General features: G+C 36.7%; 5 protein-coding genes across 10 annotated transcripts; 2 read left to right on the forward strand and 3 right to left on the reverse strand.

Annotated features, from left to right (window-relative positions):
* Positions 1–185: 185 nt before the first annotated feature.
* Positions 186–5,138, reverse strand: LOC113214885 (lymphocyte-specific helicase-like). 2 transcript variants are annotated; one of them, XM_026434388.2, is made up of 16 exons: positions 4,792–5,138; positions 4,113–4,496; positions 3,902–4,023; positions 3,730–3,820; positions 3,465–3,629; positions 3,184–3,366; positions 2,894–3,114; positions 2,594–2,822; positions 2,355–2,516; positions 2,146–2,279; positions 1,831–2,059; positions 1,513–1,749; positions 1,272–1,431; positions 1,001–1,111; positions 631–915; positions 186–543 (listed from the first exon to the last, which is right to left on the reverse strand). In XM_026434388.2, exons 2-16 carry the CDS (start codon positions 4,452–4,454, stop codon positions 347–349), a joined length of 2,868 nt encoding a protein of 955 aa, XP_026290173.1. In that variant the 5' UTR covers positions 4,455–4,496; positions 4,792–5,138; the 3' UTR covers positions 186–346. The 2 variants fall into 2 exon arrangements, with proteins under 2 accessions (XP_026290173.1, XP_026290174.1); XM_026434389.2 differs by lacking the exon at positions 4,792–5,138 and adding an exon at positions 4,577–4,733.
* A 327-nt stretch (positions 5,139–5,465) lies between these two features.
* On the forward strand, positions 5,466–7,379 carry LOC113214882 (protein phosphatase 1 regulatory subunit 42-like). Its single transcript, XM_026434381.2, has 8 exons — positions 5,466–5,602; positions 5,681–5,847; positions 5,934–6,072; positions 6,165–6,399; positions 6,476–6,604; positions 6,684–6,872; positions 6,953–7,176; positions 7,258–7,379. The coding sequence occupies exons 1-8, from the start codon at positions 5,471–5,473 to the stop codon at positions 7,318–7,320; spliced, it is 1,278 nt and encodes a 425-aa protein (XP_026290166.1). The 5' UTR covers positions 5,466–5,470; the 3' UTR covers positions 7,321–7,379.
* A 16-nt stretch (positions 7,380–7,395) lies between these two features.
* On the reverse strand, positions 7,396–10,648 carry LOC113214881 (zinc finger protein 813-like). Of its 2 annotated transcripts, XM_026434379.2 has the most exons (5): positions 10,454–10,648; positions 10,232–10,375; positions 8,943–9,457; positions 8,520–8,822; positions 7,396–8,428 (listed from the first exon to the last, which is right to left on the reverse strand). In XM_026434379.2, the coding sequence occupies exons 1-5, from the start codon at positions 10,646–10,648 to the stop codon at positions 7,567–7,569; spliced, it is 2,019 nt and encodes a 672-aa protein (XP_026290164.1). In that variant the 3' UTR covers positions 7,396–7,566. The 2 variants fall into 2 exon arrangements, with proteins under 2 accessions (XP_026290164.1, XP_026290165.1); XM_026434380.2 differs by lacking the exon at positions 10,454–10,648 and having other exon boundaries at positions 8,943–9,714.
* Positions 10,649–10,970: 322 nt separating this feature from the next.
* LOC113214883 (uncharacterized) lies at positions 10,971–13,030 on the forward strand. 2 transcript variants are annotated; one of them, XM_026434382.2, is made up of 7 exons: positions 10,971–11,003; positions 11,078–11,203; positions 11,505–11,695; positions 11,840–11,931; positions 12,083–12,293; positions 12,382–12,590; positions 12,681–13,030. In XM_026434382.2, the coding sequence occupies exons 2-7, from the start codon at positions 11,082–11,084 to the stop codon at positions 12,894–12,896; spliced, it is 1,041 nt and encodes a 346-aa protein (XP_026290167.1). In that variant the 5' UTR covers positions 10,971–11,003; positions 11,078–11,081; the 3' UTR covers positions 12,897–13,030. The 2 variants fall into 2 exon arrangements, with proteins under 2 accessions (XP_026290167.1, XP_026290169.2); XM_026434384.2 differs by lacking the exon at positions 10,971–11,003 and adding an exon at positions 11,328–11,346.
* On the reverse strand, positions 13,020–18,643 carry LOC113214879 (DNA topoisomerase 3-alpha-like). Of its 3 annotated transcripts, XM_052267282.1 has the most exons (22): positions 18,497–18,643; positions 18,217–18,240; positions 18,006–18,129; positions 17,677–17,886; positions 17,468–17,601; positions 17,245–17,363; positions 16,826–17,172; positions 16,570–16,750; positions 16,374–16,481; positions 16,161–16,270; positions 15,861–16,065; positions 15,534–15,714; positions 15,159–15,246; positions 14,812–15,072; positions 14,572–14,731; positions 14,349–14,481; positions 14,114–14,274; positions 13,890–14,015; positions 13,672–13,744; positions 13,321–13,589; positions 13,190–13,246; positions 13,020–13,111 (listed from the first exon to the last, which is right to left on the reverse strand). In XM_052267282.1, the coding sequence occupies exons 3-22, from the start codon at positions 18,084–18,086 to the stop codon at positions 13,080–13,082; spliced, it is 3,036 nt and encodes a 1,011-aa protein (XP_052123242.1). In that variant the 5' UTR covers positions 18,087–18,129; positions 18,217–18,240; positions 18,497–18,643; the 3' UTR covers positions 13,020–13,079. The 3 variants fall into 3 exon arrangements, with proteins under 3 accessions (XP_052123242.1, XP_026290161.2, XP_026290163.2); XM_026434376.2 differs by having other exon boundaries at positions 18,006–18,240; XM_026434378.2 differs by lacking the exon at positions 18,217–18,240 and having other exon boundaries at positions 18,497–18,611.
* Between the last annotated feature and the right edge of the window lie 38 nt (positions 18,644–18,681).

An 18,681-nucleotide genomic window follows, 5' to 3' on the forward strand; every position in this document is an offset into this window, starting at 1 on the left:
CCGAGATGATAAGGCTGTTCGAGGTATCAAAAGATGTGACCGACATACAGGCTGTTGGCCTTCCCCGCCAGCCTGGCCTGGCCTGCTTCTTCAACTTCAACTGAAGGGACAGAATTGTGGGAACAGCCCCAAAGTTCGGTAACTCAACGATGGCAATTTTAATGCAGGCAGAAAAATGAAAACACTTTCTTTTTAAAAATAAATATTGTATTTGCAAAGTCATATCTAAGATATAAAATAAAATAAATATTGAATTACAAGGTGGCAAGTAGCTGTGCAATAAACAAAACTATACAGTAAATAAATTAAAGTGAATTAAACAGAACTGCTTTTAAACTTCAGCATATTATTTAGTTCTCTTGGTAGATCGAGTTTTACGAGAATCAGTCTTGGAATGGTTAGCTCTAGTATCATTTTCTGGAGAATTAGATCTTTCTTCTTCCAGGCAGGAATACTTTGACTTTCCGCCAACAGTACTAGACTCAGTGGATAGTTTTCTCTTTGTTGATTTGACTGTTCCTGAATCAATCACATGCTGAGCCTCTGTAAAATGAAAGCAATGTATGAATGTTACACAATGCTAAGATACATATTGAGGCATAATAAAAAATAAAAACCATTTATTATTACCAGAATTTGTATTATTGGAAAAAGTTTCAGAAAAAGAAGCTGACTTGGTTGGACTTCTCCTTATAGGAGCTACCTCACATGGAGCATCATTACTGTCCTCATCGACAATATGAACACTACTTTTCATTTCACTATTACTGTTAACTTGTTTGGTACCAGTATATCCATATACTTCCTTGAAGTTTCTTTCTTTGAGGTCTTGAACCTCAGAAGTAGAAGAAATAGCTTCAGAATTGATCATATTAGATCTATCTAACAAATCTTCTAATTCTTTATCAGAAAAAACTGGAGGAAAGAAAAACACATGGCAATGACATAGCAATTGAGATTAGATCAACTTTACTTCAATGGAGCAAAGCTTTTAACCTACCAAAACCATTGGGGTGAATGACTCGCTGATGATCACGAGACTGCAATAGTTTCCGCAATTCTTCTAAGTCCACTGCACTGTCTTCTGATTTTTGTAAAGCACTGTAGTTTCCTGAAATTATTTATTTATTTATCAATATATGAACAACAGAAATTTAATAATGAAAAGAAGAGAGATACATATGGAAAATCAAAGGAAGAAGGGTGTTGTTTTAGCTACATTGAATTAACAGAGTTATACTATACTTCTATTGTACAGTTAAGTTTCGTACCCTTGTGAATAATTATTTTTTCCAGTTTCCGTTTGGCTGCTGCTCTGACAACGATTCTCTCATCTACAGTGCCAGCAGTAACAAAACGGTAAACCACAACAGGTCGAGTTTGACCAATTCTATGACAGCGGTCTTGAGCCTGCAGATCTACTTGAGGATTCTGCACAGACAAAGTTCAGATGAAATGAAGTAAGCATACAAACAAGTTGCCATAGCCTTCAATCTTCCTTAGTGAACTTACCCAATCGCTGTCAAATAGTATGACTGTATCAGCTGAGGCTAAATTGATTCCTAAACCACCAGCACGGGTAGATATCAGGAAAAGAAACATATCTGGATCATTGTTGTATTCCTTAATGGCTTTCTGTCGTTCCTCTAGATCAGTTCGTCCATCAAGTCTCACATATCGATAAGAGCGCAGAGATAAGTAATCTTCTAAAATATCAATGAGACTAGTAAATGTGCTAAATAATAAAACCTGAAACAATGAAGTTAAAATTACAGGATTTGAGCCTACGCACAAAATGCAGGCAGCATAGGAGATGAAAAGAAGACAAACCTTGTGACCTCTGCCTTTTAACTTCGTCAACATTGCATCTAAAACTAACATTTTGCCAGAAGTTTTGACAAGATCCTCATCAATACGAGCATAGACAGTGCCTGGTTCAAGAGGGTACTGAACCAAATAAGGATGATTCACAATCTTCCTTAACATCATAGCAGGGTTCTGCATTTTCACTCGGATTGCATACTTACTGTTCTCTTTGTCTTCAACCAGTAACATTTTCCTAGGGCATAAAAAATTATAACATTGACTGTATGATAATTAATCCAGCGAGTTCTCATCCTTCAAGATTCAAAGAAGTATACACACTTATCCTCCGCTGGTCCTGCTGCTTCTAATTCATCCTCAGCATGAAACAGCTCATTTAGATTATAAAACTTTTTCGTAGTGGTGCAAGTGCGTTTGGAACGTGTACCATCTTCGTTCTCAAGAACAATGTTTTCCTACAAAAATAAAGTTGAATACAAGTCAAAAAAATGATGAAACAACATTAGATGAAATTTAAGACACTGACTTACCTCTTTTTTGTCTGCTAGAAATGTTAAATTGTAGTCCAAGACAGCCCTATACAGATCCAACTGAATAGGAGTCATTGGAGCATAAACAATTATCTCCTTCTTTGGAGGTAGATTTAACTTAACTTCAGATTTGACTCGTCTCAACATAAAAGGTGAAAGGATCTAATCAGAGACAGAGACATGTCTTTTTATAGCTCGTCACATTAAATAAAATTTAGTTGAGAAAACAAAATTCTTACCTTGTGCATAGTTGATAAAACATTTTTCTTCTTTTCTTCTTCTAGAACTTTCTCACTTCCATCTTCACTCGCCAGGTCCTCAAGGCGGAACCATGATTCAAATATCTCCAAGTCATCAAATATTTCTGGAACCAGGAAATTTAGCAAAGCCCACAGTTCACTTAGACTGTTGTGAAGAGGTGTTCCAGTTAGAAGCAGGCGATTTGCTGATTGATAGGTCCTCAGAGCCCTAGAAAACATATGAGCATGTATTATTGTTACGACAACTAACATAAAAATACACCCCAACACAGAACATACCTTGAAAGTTGACTGTTGTGATTTTTTATGCGATGTCCTTCATCAATAATAATATATCGCCAGTTCATCTTCCTCAAATGTTTTGCATCTCTGAGAGGATAATCATATGATGTGATTATAACAGGATAAACTTTGTGTCCCTCTACAACCATTTTGCGATTCATTTTTGGTCTCACAGCAGCCCGTTTGTCTTCAGACCCATGATACACAAGGTAAGGGATCTAAATAGATAGATAATTGTTAATTTCAGGTACTTTCACCAAACAAAACTACCGCCAACAAAGGCTTACCTGAGGAGCAAATCTGTCAAATTCAATAGCCCAATTGGGTAAAGTTGAAAGAGGTCCTATAATCAAGAAAGGACCACGGACATTTTTTTCAACTAAAAATGAAATGAGAGCAATGACTTGAATGGTTTTGCCAAGCCCCATTTCATCAGCCAATATACCATTCACACCATTTTCAAATAAGAGCTGGAATCATTCAAACATAAATTAAAGAAGTAACAGAAAGAAAAAATCAATTAAATCACATTATATTTTAACAACAATAACATGCATTTGATACACACCTTTAGCCAGTTGAGACCTTCCATTTGGTAATCTCTGAGGCATGCTCCAGTCAAAAGCTTTGGCTGACTCAGTGGAACTTCTAGTCCATTTTCAAGGGTTTTAGTTTGGCCAACTGTCAGATCCTCATTGACAGATTCCTCAGGGATAGGCTCATCATTTGATTTCTATAAAACACAACCAATGGTTAAAAATACATCAAATTGGATTGGGTAAATATTACGATTAAGTTTGGAAAGTCTGCTTCATAGCTCGCTTTTTTCATACCTTTGAAATAATATCAGCAGCAATGGCCAAAACCTGCTGCTGACCTTTAGTGGGAGCCGCTTTCTTTCTACCTTTCTGTGGTGATGAACCACTGCAAAAATAAAATAAGAGGGAACAAATTTCATCATGACATCACTAAAATTGACCAAGGCAAAGCTATTGATATTATTACCCTCTCACTATCTTTGTGGTAGATGAATCTTCGCCTAATTTCTTCACTAGAAACTCTGTATAAAACTGACTCTTGGTCAAAAGCTCAATAAGTCTTTTGTACTGTAATTCCTTGTCTATGGACTGGAAGAATTGAAATAAATTATTTCTAGACACTTTGATTCAAGCATGCCGCTACACATCAACACCTTGTACTCATTCCTGTATTTTACCTGAACTTTGACTTCCTCAGAATTCTTCTTTGACGGTGACATCACCTTGTCCAAGCGCTTGGACTCTTCCTGCAATACTGCATCAATCTCGGAAATGGGAGCACCACCCGGTGCTCTCTGGTTTCCATTTAAATGATTTTCAGATGAATGCAGTCCGTTTGAAGAGCTGGCATTGTCAGAGCTACTCTCTGACGTAGGAGTTTGACGAGCTGAGCTATCTGAGGAACTCTCACCACTTCCATATCCTTTTTCTGTTCCAGTTTCCATGGTTGAACATTTCTCATTCGTGACATTTGGGCTGAGTTCGCGATCGCCTTCAGATGTGTTTTCACTTACTTCCATGGTACAGCAGATAAATAATTACACCAAATACAAATCAATTTTCTGAAAAGGCATGAAAGTACATATAAATTGAGTGACTGAACGAGTAAAACTAGTACGGAATAAAGAATGTCCTCTCTCACATTTGTCAAGTTTCCATTCAACATAATATTCACATAGAAATTAGTGACCTAACCGTTCATCGTACTCTGCCTACAGGAGGGAAAATGAATCACAGAGATAGGTGCGCGAGAAAGGCTACCCAACTATTACTAGATAGGGATATGACATTGGTAGCAAGATTACCTATTCTCTTCCAGCGAGTACACTCTTAAAGCAAATGTAAACCAAAACTTACATTTATTCGGCTCGACTGGTGGTAAGTAGAAGTACAAACTTGCCCATGGAGGACTACTGAACTGACAGAAAGCGGCGGGAATTCAGGGGCAGGAGCTTCATAGGTCCTGTCGATAGTCGCACGGACGAAACAATGGAACGACTGTCCATATCCCCGCCACGCTTAGCAGTACCATTCTTACATTGAACGATGGAAAGAAGGGAGACGAAAAAGAGGGGGAAATGGCACACAAGCCGGTATCGTTACGACATGGGCATTGGCATTTGGCTTTTCGTTGCTTCCTCAGTTATTGAGATATGGAGTGCGTTTTACATTGGTATGTGTAGGTACGATTGCGCAGTATCGTGATTAATAAGGCGCGATTACGATCATACAGCATCGCAAACTATGTGTCTGTGCTAAGCCTTACGACCAAATCAATCTGTTGGCAGCCGTGCTGAAGTTGGCATACGCGCCAAAATGCGAATAGGTGAAAACACTAAACACAGATTAAGATTAAAAAAAATAAACTTATAGCTTGCAAAAACATAAAGTTGGTCCCTTGCTAAAAGGTTCAACATTCTATAGATCCATGAAAATATTCTTTTACCAGCATCAATAAATGTACTGTAATTTGTTCCCAGCAGGGTAGTCAATTATTTTGTTTCCATGACAACAAGTTTAGTTATTTTCTTTCAAAATGGTGCGAGTGACATTACATTACTTATCCAGAAAAGGTTCAGAAAATGCTGCCAAGCATAATAAAGATCCAAAAGAACATACAAGGAAATTGACACATCTGTATCTGAATGATCAATACATAGACTCTATAGTAAGTTTTGCTGCATTAAATTGTGTTAAATCAAAAAGAATATTAATAGTTATTTCTTCCTTAAAATGACTGAAATAGGGGGACATATCGGCCTGCAGAAATTTGAAAGTTTTATACTTACAAAATAACCAACTGCAAAGGGTAGAGAACCTTGAGTTTGCAACTCAGCTAACTCATCTGTATCTTCAAAGGAACAATATCTTAAAAATGAACGGATTTGATGGCCTAGTTGCTCTTCAAAAGTTGTGAGGATCATTGTTCTGATAAATAATACCTCATACTGGAAAATAAATGCTTCATTGGTTTTTGTTTTTGCTTTTTGACGCTGCAGGTATTTAGGCCACAACAGTATATCAGTTGTAGAGGGTTTGGAAAATCTGAAATGCCTACAAGAGCTGCATGTAGAACACCAAAAGCTTTGTCCTGGCGAAGAGATTATGTTTGATCCCCGAAGCATTGCTGCATTAGGGGTAAACATTTGAATTTCAATGAGCATTATTATGAATTGCATTTAAACAATAATGTAATTTTATTTTAACTTACTACTTTAATATTGATGCAGTACACCTTGAATGTATTAAACCTTCAAGGAAATGGTCTAACATCTCTGGAGGATCTCGTTGGACTTGACAGAATAAGAATACTTTTGGTATCTAGCAACAACTTGAAAGATGTTACAAAATTACAGGCCTTTCTCAATGTTGTCCCAACATTAGAAGAGCTTGACATGCGAGACAACCCTGTAGTTCTTGATTACAAGAACTGCAACAGAATTTTGGCTAGTGCCCACAATTTACGTAATGTCCCAGACATGCTTTTGGCAAGAAACTTAAGAAAGACTGTAGCGAGCATTAATTTTATTTCATTCCCTAGGCGTTTTTAATGGAAGAAAAATATCAGTCGTAACATTGGATTTCATGAAAAAGTTTGAGGAACACCAGAAAAAGGTTTCAGCTTGTCCCACTTTAATGCCTTCAAGTCAACTCGTCAGTAGCATATCTGGTATGGTGAAACAAATCTAGGTTGTCTTTTTCATTTGAAAAATAATATTGATTTTCCTTACTTAATTTCTGCTGAACAGAGCTGGCTCACAACCTTCCGGAGGCTCTGGCAAAGGATGTAACAAGTAGCATTTTTAGAGAAGCAAGTCGAAGAAATGATGGAGTTGGAGAAAAGGAAGCCGAGCTTAGTTCATCCACAGAATTAGCCTTATCAGTACAGTCTAATGCTGGCTCTTTCTTCCATTTTCCAGCATTCAAATCCTCTACCTGTAATTCCATCAATACTTCTACTCATACTTGTAAGCATTTGGCTTACATTTTCTTTCTTACAACATATTTACATTGGCAGGTCTACATTATGACGGTCATACCATTCCCAAACCTTTCCACCGTCACATTCTATCAAGTGCTCAATTGGGGCAAAAAGCTCAATTTTCTAGGAAAATGGTACACTGTCCATTTAGTGTTCTAAATAAAATTGAGGACTTGAGATCTAATATGGAAGTTGTGTGTACTACCAACCAACCTGAAAATGATGTTCATGAAATAGTCAGAGCTGACTGCGGTGACATGGTAAGAGGGAATTAATTTTCACTTGTTTTAAAATAGACTTATTACTATGTTCACATGACATGCTTCTGTTTAACATTCTAGGTCTGGGACAAGAACAACAGCATAATAGAACCAGGAAAAAAGGAATATGCAAGTGGAACCTGAAAAAATCTTCACAATTGTAACGAGAAATCCAGTACGTACTCTATATGCATAACTGAGAAAAGAAAGGTATATCAATCAAGTTCATTTTATGTTTATTAGCAAACCAATTTTGGATATTTTTTTTTTTAGAAGAAATAATAACATTTCTATATTAATTCATAATTTTCTTACAAATTGGAAATTAATTGCAATTCGAATAGAATTAATTATCACAGCTTTTTGACTAGTTACTTTGTAACGCATTGCTCAAGCAAACGGTGATGAGGCGTGAAGCTTCTTACTGTGTTTAGTTAGTGCCTCCCTAGTAAAAAATACTTGACAACAAATTTTGCATAAAATTGGACTCTTTTTGGCATGTAACAATTGGTGTTTCTCGTAACTAGCTTGACTATGAAAAACTTTTCTGCATATGACACAGTGCCAGTTTTGCTGGTGCTGATGTAAAATATGCATTTGTAGGGTGTGTTTATCATTGAAGATAGAACCACAAACCTCACAAATAAACTGAATCCTACGTTCTGTATGATGGATATTATTATGTCTACTAAGATTAAATTTAGATCCAAAGGCCATCCCACAGAATTCACATTTAAAAGGTTTAAAATGATTATTTTTATGATGTGCTAGTCCTTTTTGACAACTAAATGACTTGTGACAGAGCAAACATTTAAATGGTTTCTCACCAGAATGTATTCTCATGTGGTCATCAAGTTTACTCTTATGGTGAAAATATTTCATACAAATATTACAAAGAAATGCAGGATCATGAATCTTCCTGTGGTCCAAAAATGATTTAGCAGTTTTGAACGTTTTGTGACATTCAAACACATCACATTTCAATGGGACATCATTGTTATGAACCAACTTGCAATGTAATACTATCTGATTCGTATTATCAAAACTCAATTTACATAAATGACACAGTTTTAAAAGTTTTGTTTTGTTGTCCTCTGATGCTGTGAAAGGGAAATTTTCTTCCGAAGATTCCTCATCTGATTCAAAAACTAGGTCCTCACATGATTCATCATGATTTTCCATTTCAAAACTTGAGTAAAAGACCCTTGCACATTTACCACAAGTTTCACGAAATTTCTTTGTTCCGGATTTACTGCAATAACAACAAAGTAACAAAATACAATAATAAAAAAGCAAATACATAAAGAAGTACATTGTTAGGTCAATTATAGAATGAAACTCACAGTTTACTAGCACACACATGCTCAGTGGCTAGATGCTTCTCCAATATATGCTTGAGTCGAAACGATCTATAACAATGATGACAAGTGTGACCAAGAACCAAACAGGAGGTAATATGGTGTATCTGGTGGAGGTCCAAGGCATCAGATGTCTCAAAACAAGCTTCACATTCCCCACATTGATTAAGAGAGCCAGAATAATGCCGGGCAATATGTTTCTTCAATGCACTAAGATTTGAATACTCAGCACTACAAATATTGCATCTCCAAAGTCCAGATTTAGTGCGTGATATCCTCCCTGCATATCTAAAATAAGATATATTTTTCCTAAGTATACTCTTAACAAGACCTTGAAATCACACACTCATAGCACAGAATAAAACTTTAAAGTATTGTAAATTACAGAAAAGAAACATCTGTACTTACATTTCCTTGAAATCAATCAGATCAGTTTCTTTAGGGTGTTCAGAATCTTCAATGGACTCAATATCAATAGAGTCTGATTCTGAATCAGTCTTATTAATCAAAATTATATCACCAGTTATGGTATCTGGACTCAAAAATGAGATTTCACTTTCTTGCTCACTCACATCATCTGGATCATTGCCACAATAATTTACTGGTGTGTCCAATGTTTCAAATAAACAAAGAGGATCAACATTTCCATTGGCATCAATGGTCTCAAAGGAAGCAATCTTTTTAACACTTTGGTCGTTTCTCTCAAATGGGGACTCAATGTCTATTCTCCATGGCGTGTCTGCCTCTCTTTGCACATCTTTTGCAGCTGTCATAGGAATATCCTCCGTCCATTCTTTTTCTAACTGATGTACAATTTCCGGCATCTGTCTTTCCTCCAAAAGCCGTGGAGAGGAAAGTAGGCAGCCTTTGTTCCACTCTTGACTCATCAATGAAGTCTCAGAATAAGTATTTTCGGCATTTGGCTGGAACACAAAAGGTTGCCAAAAATCATAACAACAAATAATTCACAGGGTGGCTGCTTTGGTTGTTATGCCAGTTTGACATTGCCAGCCACTTTCATGGCTACAGGAAAAGCCATTTCCGGTTATAATTCAGCGTTTTAAGAATGACATCTTCATAGTGAGTTTCTGACTGAAGGTCTCAAATCAGAGAGGTGTTACATGTGTGACTAGCTCTCAGAGAAACCAATGGCTTTCTTTGTTGACTTCTGGCAACCACCCTGGAATGAAAGAGCTAAATGAACCAAGGGGAAAAGGTACTTCAATATTTAATGTTTACAGATCAAGTCCCCCTCCCCCCCTCTAAACAAAGAAAATAACAACTAAAAAAAAACCCCCATTCAACAATCAAAGGAAAGAAGTATCATCAAGCAGGAAGCTTCAAGTACAGGAAAGGGGGATTTACGATCAGCATGCAGCGAGCGTATCTTCAGCGCTAGCATTGAATTAGCGTTGTGGTCAGCACAGTGTGAGGGGAGAGTGAAAGAGGACCTTGCGAGGCTTGTTTAAACGCTGGCGGCAGAACTATGCTTGATGCATTGCTATCGTAAATCCACCTTTAAATGGTCCAAGTAATTTAAAAGCTTAAGCGCTATAGTTAAATCAGATTCCTGCTTAAAATTACTTGCAGTTCCTACCACAATACAAGTTAGCATGATTCAGTAAATCACTTATACATTTGATACAAACATCCACACTAACATATTATAAGAAATAAACTTTTACAGATAATCTTACCAATTTGTGTTGATTGTGGGCTGACAGGGACTTCCGTAGTAAAGTATCGTGGTTCAAACACTGCTGCCGAAACTCAAAGAAACATAGTACAACAGTCATGCATTTTTCACATATTCGATCTGGTAATCCATCACTAATTTCAGCCTGTTTATGTGAAACAAAATACCATTTAAGACCAAGGATAATAAATTCTTAATTCCACAGAAATGTTTTCATTCTTACCATAATGTTCAGGCATAGAAAGATTTTCTCAGCAAGATTCAGGTTACCATTGGTATCAGAAGCTTCAAATAAATTCCACAAAGATGATTCTCTTTGACCACACAATCTGCAACTGTCTTGACAGAAAGATAGCTCCAAACTTTTGTCCGCAATGAATGTCATCCTTCTGTCAAACAACGGTGTCGCATAACCCATTCACAAGTGGCACTGGAACAGAAACTAGCTCTTCCTGAGGCATTTAATGCCGAGCAAGTTTATGATTGTTGTACGGAAGGAAATCAATACCAAGAACTCAAAGAATATTCCCGGTTAAACTGCGGGGACGCGAGGACGGGCGCCCCAAACGCAAGCTCGTCGTTCGAGAATTCAAACTTCACAACAGGAACGAGGAAGAAAATGGCGGATGAGGGACCGACGCCGGTGATAGGAAAAATCGCGCGGTGGTTGTGGTTGCAAGTGATATCCCGGATCAGCTGATGCAGAATGTTGATGTGATGTTGATGGTCACGTCCAGTTCTTGTTTGATGATATCACAGCCTACGCAATAGATGTGAGTGACGTCTATCTTATATCAGTGGCTCTTTGGTTTCGCTTCGAATGACTTTCATCAAGACCTTGTTGCAGTCCAATGCTTTACATGAACACCAGAAGTTTCGTTTTCGTGTCGCGTAGAACAATTCTGAGATGGAGCAGAAGCAGGCTTGATTCCGAGTGTACACTGGAACTTGATGCATCATCATATCCTTCACAGTACGTTTCAAGTCTAACGTTTTGCAGATTTGGAGAAGTTAACATTTACCATATTTTACTAATATTAAACTAGTGGTCAATGTGTAGGTAGTATATATATGTTATAAAACCAGTTTGTTTTCAGATGTCACCCATTTCAAAAAGTAGGTTATTACTAAGCGAGGTTTGTTTTCTTTTGCCCTTCTCATTTTCAGCCGTTAGTGTCAGTTAGGGTACCGTGCCGATGGCAAAAAATATCATACTAGGCAGTAGTGCCTGGCCCTGTAGCATGCTCTTAATCTAATCTTATCTTTTGCCCTAGAAAATCAGTTTGTATTCGAAAAAGAGGTTTTAATACCAATCAACGCCAACCGAACAGCAGAACCACCAGAACATTTGCAACCATGAGTTGTGACAAGTTATTTAATGGAAACAAGGACAGATTCAATGGAGTTACTGTTGATTCTACTCAAGAACCTTGTGATACTTCAACTTTCCCTGATATTTTAAAAGGTTAGTCAATATTCTTCAAATCTATTACATTAAAGTACAAATAAAATTGATATACAAACAAACTATATGGTGAAATTAACTATAAATATTAATATTTTCTGTTTTCAATGAAAAGTTACAATTTAATTTTACTGCTTTCATAAGGATCGCTAGATAAATGGAGAGATACTGGCATACGAGGAGTTTGGTTTAAAGTTGCACTAGCTGACTCAACTTGGGTTCCAGTCCTTGCTCAGGTAATTTAATATGATATTATAGTACAGTTTAATATTAACAAGCTCATCAGTGCTGCTGTGCATTCTGCAGGTTGTGGTCGCACTGCACTGAATGTGTTAGATAGGGATTCAAAATAGAAATAAATACCCTATTCAATCAATAAACTTACAGAATGGTTTCCGTTTCCATCATGCGCAACCGTCATATGTTATGATGGTTTGCTGGCTTCCATCAAATGAAGTTTGCAATATTCCACAATATGCAAGTACGATGGTTGGTGTTGGTGCAATTGTGATGAATGAGAGAAGGCAAATCTTAGTGGTCAGTGAAAAGTACAAATTATTTCCCCACTGGAAGCTACCTGGAGGCTACGTAGAACCTGGTAATTTATTGTAATTGTATATATTCTGCAAAGACTGCTAGAATTTGTCATTGTTACTTGAGAACAAAACAAACAATTGTTTATACAGGTGAAGAAATTGTGAATGCAGCAGAACGGGAGGTACTTGAAGAAACAAGTGTAAGAGCCAAATTTAAACAAATGGTCTGCTTTCGCCATGTTCATAATTTCACATTTGGATGCTCTGACATGTATTTTATTGTTGCTTTAACACCAGAACCTGGACAAGAGGTTCTGAAGAAGTGTGACAGGGAAATTGATGCAGTTGAATGGATGACTGTAAGGAGTGAACAATATTTAAGAGTGAAATTAAGTCATTAATTTCTAAAAAAGGAATGTGAAATAATGCACTGCTGCATTTTGTTGCAGGTTGAAGAATACTTGAATCACCCACACGTGCATTCAACAAATCGATTCTTTGTCAAAAAATTCTTAGAGTATGAAGCAAGTGGCATCTCCTTATCATATTTTGAAGACACTCACCCAATCCTAAAGAAACCTTATCTTGTGTATAGCCTGGATTTGGGTCCTCACACACCTGCTGAGAAACAAAACAATATACCCTCTCAAAGTAATAAACTGTGATAGCCACCTACTTATAAAATTTAGACAATAACCAATACTAATATATACCTCTGCATTACAATAGCTTTGATAAACATGTTTTTATGAAATTTTGGTAAATATTAAAGTAATTATACAAACTAATTCATAATTAATTCGGTTTGTTTATTACCACAAAAGCCACATATTTTCACTGATGTAACATTACATGTTCGGACATTTTGGTCTTGTATGTCCTGAAATAAAAAGATTAGATTAGTCAACCATATTCAAGTTGGAAGGCAACCATAGATGGGCACAAGGCACTAGCCTACCTTCTTGACCGCAAGCCCCACACTTCCTTTTACTACCACCAGCTGCAGTCTTGCTTCCTACAAATAAAATTTTATTTTAATTTGATCTGATGCCCAGCACTATAATCATTAGCCAGGCTCGAGCTACTCACCACCTCTTCCACTACTACTGGATGCTCCTCTAGACCAATTATTGGAATTGTTATTGCTGCCACCTCTGTCAGGTCCTCCCCCTCTTCCTCTTCCTCTGCCTCTGCCTCCGCCTCCGCCTCCGCCTCTTCCACTACCTCTACCTCCCCCATAGTTTGAACCACCATCTGGGCTATCAGCCCATTGGAAAAAGTTGCACTGAGACTCTCTAGGTTTAGGACATGCGTAAAACTGACGACCTTTGTTAGGTCCATCTTTCTGCACTGTGCAGCTGTCAAAGAACAAGAAAAATAATCATAAGACAACAGAAATGTGATATGTCAAAAGGACAGTTCTTTAATGTTTATAATTACCTTTTTGCTGGTTGACCGCATTGACATGTAACCTCACCATCGCCATCAGCATTATTGTTAAAGTTATTGAAGTCTGAAATTAAAATCTTTGGTTAAAGTCTTGAGTGGGGCGTGACACACACCATGGGTCCCAATGACATAGGATTGCCTACCCCCACCGCACTCAACGTGTTAATAGTACAAAGCATTAGCCAATATAAATTTTTTACAGAACAAACCTGTGAGGGAAGTTTGGCGCGATGATCCTTGGTTCCTTGTAGAGCTAGGCTCTGGATGATTACTTTCATCAGCCCACATAAAGAAGTCACAACCGCCATTGTTACCACATTTATAAAATTGTCTTCCTATAATTATACACAAAAATAAGGTATTATCTATCTTTGTTTTAAAAAATTACAAACAAAAATTAATAGATACTATGGATTAAGTTAGAGATGTATACCTTGATTAGGTCCATCTTTACGCACTGTTAGTTGAATTGCATCAATATTACATTTACATACAACCAAATTATCAGAAGAGACAGAGTTTTGTCTATTTTGAAAGAGCCCTGAAGCATTTGAGGCAGAATTTCCTCCACTTGCTGAATTTGTTGGTTTAGGCCTGAAAGTCCCATTCCACATACATTAAGAAGCAAGTAGCAATATTAAACAGAGAGAGAGTTTGTTTCACCATACTGTCTATTGTTGAATGATATTCCAGAGCTGCGATTTGGAGGACTTGGAGGATTCCTTTGATTATTCCCTATGTTAGCAATGGGAGGATTCCTTTGATTATTCCCTAAGTTAGCAATAGTAGGCCTTGGTGCCACTGAAAAGAAAAGAATATTATAGCTCAAATCAAAATAGCATGCAGATTATTTCTAACTGTATGTTTTTTCTACCCAAATGGTTTGCTTACCAGAATTTGTTCCTGCTAAATCAGAAATAGGGCGTATGGAAAGTTTATCAATGAATGTCACATCACAGCCACCAACACAGCCCTCATAGTTATCTGGATAAAGTGGAAGACATGCTCCCCTCTTAAATCGGAACTTTAGTTTCTGAGGCCTTGAATTACACTAAACAAACAAACGAGACACTGTACAAAAGTTCACGTACTAATTGAGATAGGTATATAGCAGAAAGAGCTAAAACTTACAGTATTGCAAAGTTCTTCAGATACATCTGCATGCTCAACAAAACTAGGAAACCAAATAGCTTTTATGCAATCAGGAAAACCCATGCAAGAAATAAAATAACCAGGATTATTATTTTTGGATCTAAGAACCATATCTTGCCCACATGATGGGCAAACACAAACTTTTTTGTGACCAATCTCTATCATTGCACCAGCAGCTTCAGTTGCAGGTTGCCTTTCTTCATTTAAATACTGAGCCAGAGCAATATCTATCTTTGCTGCCTGATTGGAAAGAAAATTTAAATCATCAGTTACAAGGGTAATACGTACGTACAAAGCTACCTGGATGCAAAATAACAGCACTTCACCTGCTCTAAAGCCTGCTCAAAGACTGTTCGATAATTTCTTAATTGGTCTGCTAATACATCTTTTGCATCACGGGTACCATTTGCTATCCTGAAAAGAATTTGAACAGTAATCACTGAGTCTAAGTTATATAAATTATCCATTCACAATAACATTGGAAGTATCATACAGGAATAACAATATATAATGTAGGTTAGTTACTGTCAGACTAAAAGATATAGTACATAGAATAGTATGAGTTCTGTGCTGTAAAAGAATTTGGGAGCGCAAATATGAAAGATACTATGACCTACTTTCAAATATTTGAGACATTCTTATTACAGATGTTTTGATACATCTTAAAAGGTTGATACAATAAATTAAACAAAATAATTCACCTCTGTAAATCAGCCTCCAATTCTGCACGAAGATTGGGTTTTGACATAGAGAAACCCATGCTATCATATCCATCAACAAGGCCAAGACCTAGTTCGCCTGGTAGGAAGTAATTATTATCCAATCCAACATATGCACGGTTCTTTATTGTTTCTATGTGATCTGCATGAGTTGCATCAGTGCCTGGTAAGGTGAAATTTCATCTTAGTACATTGCTTGAAGATAAAATAATGCTAGAGATTCAAGGGGTAAGCCAGTTCAACAGTTTATCTCTACTTGTTAAGGATAGACTTTACAGAAACACACAACAACAACAACAAAAGACACACCTATGCCATGTTTTTCCATAAGAGCAATCAAATCAGCTTCTGTGAGAGGTTTTGGAGCAGCAGTATTCCCATCTGACATTTCAATTTTAGAAGGCTGAAAATGCTGTGCCTCTTCATAAGGATGAATTTCCTTTGCTTTCCAGTTTTCATAGGGATATACATCCAAGTAATTACGTGCTATTATTCTAAGACCACTTGCCACAAACTGATAAGCACAAGAAATAAGCAAGACATCAGGCATAACACACCAAATATCCATAAAGAGAATAATAGATAAATTTAAGAACAGCAAACAAATACCTTTTCTCCATTGATATCAATATCAACAATTGTCTCATGTGCTTGGGCATCTTTTGAACAGCAAGCCAGAAAGTGACGAACAATAAATTCATACACTTTACCTTCGTTCCCTATTTATTTATATTCAAAGGTAAACGTTGACAGATAAAAATCATACCTACTAATTATAAAAACAAAAACAATACATGCAGATAGCAAAATAACATTACAAACCCTGCAAGTTATCAGTATATTTTGTAGGATGAATAGGAGGATGGGCCTCATCAGTCTTTTTTCCTTGACGAGGGTTTGGCCCTTCGGCTAGTACTGACTGAGCAAATGCTAAAATTAGGTGAAAAAAACAATATTGAAATTTTACAAAGTATTATTTCATCAAGCACAATGCTCAGACAAAAGTTGTGGATAATACCTCCCCATCGATTATCTTGAGTTTGCATCTCAACAAGCTGTCCAAGATTCATATTCTTGGGGAAAATATTAGTTTCTGTACGAGGGTAACTTATAAGGCCCTGAGTGTACAACCGTTCTGCAACCCTCATAGTCTCTTTTGCATTTATTTTCAGCTTTCTCGATCCTAATTTTTCTAGTTCCTGGAGAGCATAAGGAAAATGAGCAGAAGTATTTATGAAATTAATCATTCAAGACAAAATTACAACAAAACTTACAATAGTATCCAATGGTACCGGTCTCCACTTGCTTTTCGGTTTGCTTACTACTTTTTCAACAACAGCTTCAGTTCTTTCCTGAACTGTGTCTAGTAAAACTTTGCACGCAAGTTCATCGAAAAGTCTTACTCTTTTCCATGAAAACTCTACAGTCAAGTCATCTATAGTATGATTAACAGTTAATTTCCAAAACTGTTCAGGAATGAACCGTTCAATAGATTTATAGCGTTCCACAACAAATCCCAGAGTTGGAAACTGACATGAACCATAGCTAATTAAATTCTCCTTTAATTTTTGAGGAAACACTTTTTGAAGACGTAAAGTTTGGAACCTGGTAAAGGCAGCACCTGAAATAAATAAATTATTCAGCTTTTAGATAGTATGTACACCTCACAGCAACAATTTGCAGATTCACGTACCTATTCGTAAGTCCAACTCTGACCTCACAGAAACAGCGTCACTCAATAACTTATTTGGGGCCTCTAGTGTATTAATAGCTCTCCTAATTGATGGAGCTGTAATTTCTGAAAACTTGGCTCTACAGAAGAATAGATTCTTACAGTATGAGTATTTCTGATAAGCTAATGCTAATACTTAATTTTGGTTACATGTAATATGAAACAAATCAAAAAGAGTTATTACCTAAACACTTGCAGATTTGCTTTTACTGCCAGGCAGGTATCAATAATTTCAAATCCTATATTTTCCCCTTCTCTATCACAATCAGTCCATATTATAAGCATCTGACAACTCCGTACTTCTCGTTCAATGGTGCGCTGCAAACAATGTTGATCAGCTTCAGATTTTCAGTTTGGTTTAAGAGATGATAAAGACAAGCAAGCACACTTTACCTTGATGTTTTCATAATCCTTTGGACAATACCTGACAACTGGAGCATCAAACAGAGAGAGGGGGTTGCATCCCCGCCAGTTCCGATATTGTCCATTGAAATCAAGTGCTAACATATGACCAGACACTGATGTCATGACCATTTGAGAATTCTGTCCTCGTACATTATAATCAAACTCATAAATTTTGTTAAATTTACTGAAGCCATCTCTCTGAAACATTTGTGAAGTGTACAAATTTAAATTCCAAATAAAGTCAAAAGTTTTTAAAACTAGAAATCAAATGTACACTACAGAATGTACTAAAAAATAGGCAGTACTCCATATCTTACCCTACGAACATTGCCACCTCCAAGATGATTTGCTATGTTCTTGGCGGCATCATTTTTTTCGGCTACATTTAAAATCTTCATGACAGTCACTGAGCCTACTGACTCGGAACAAAGTCGTTGAGCTCTATGCAGAAAATTTGTTGGTTGATATAAATTAAGAAAATACGGAAAGTGTTTTAAGATTCTACGATGACAAGCACTCAAGATATACATTGGTTGTGATGGAAGCCCATGACTGAAATAAATCAATACAAGATATATTTTATTAGCTTCTATAGCAACAAAATCAATTCGTTCGATTTTTTATTGGGTGATATTTGATGAAAACTATGTTAACATGGATTAGGTTATCTGAAAGGATGTATAGAGTGGTTTAGCCGGTAGAAACAACGGAAGAACACACAGCAGATTACTTACTAAGACTTTTTTTCCACACATAATGACAAGAGTACCAGGTAAAACAATTTTGTAAAATCTCTCTGCTTACTCACCCAAAATAAATATCTGTCTTTCCTGACGTCAACACTTAGTCAACACGAAAACACAAATCAAACATCAAATCGCAACCTTGCCTTAGCCTGGTTCAAATTTCACGTTGTTTTTGTTATGAATGGTAGTCCCAATTTTTCATATGCGAGTACCGTCAGGTCTACCACTATAAGGTTAGTGAAAACGA

This window comes from Frankliniella occidentalis, unplaced genomic scaffold (genome assembly GCF_000697945.3).
Source record: "Frankliniella occidentalis isolate FOCC.00 unplaced genomic scaffold, Focc_3.1 Scaffold49, whole genome shotgun sequence".
Classification (NCBI taxonomy): Eukaryota; Metazoa; Arthropoda; class Insecta; order Thysanoptera; family Thripidae; genus Frankliniella; species Frankliniella occidentalis.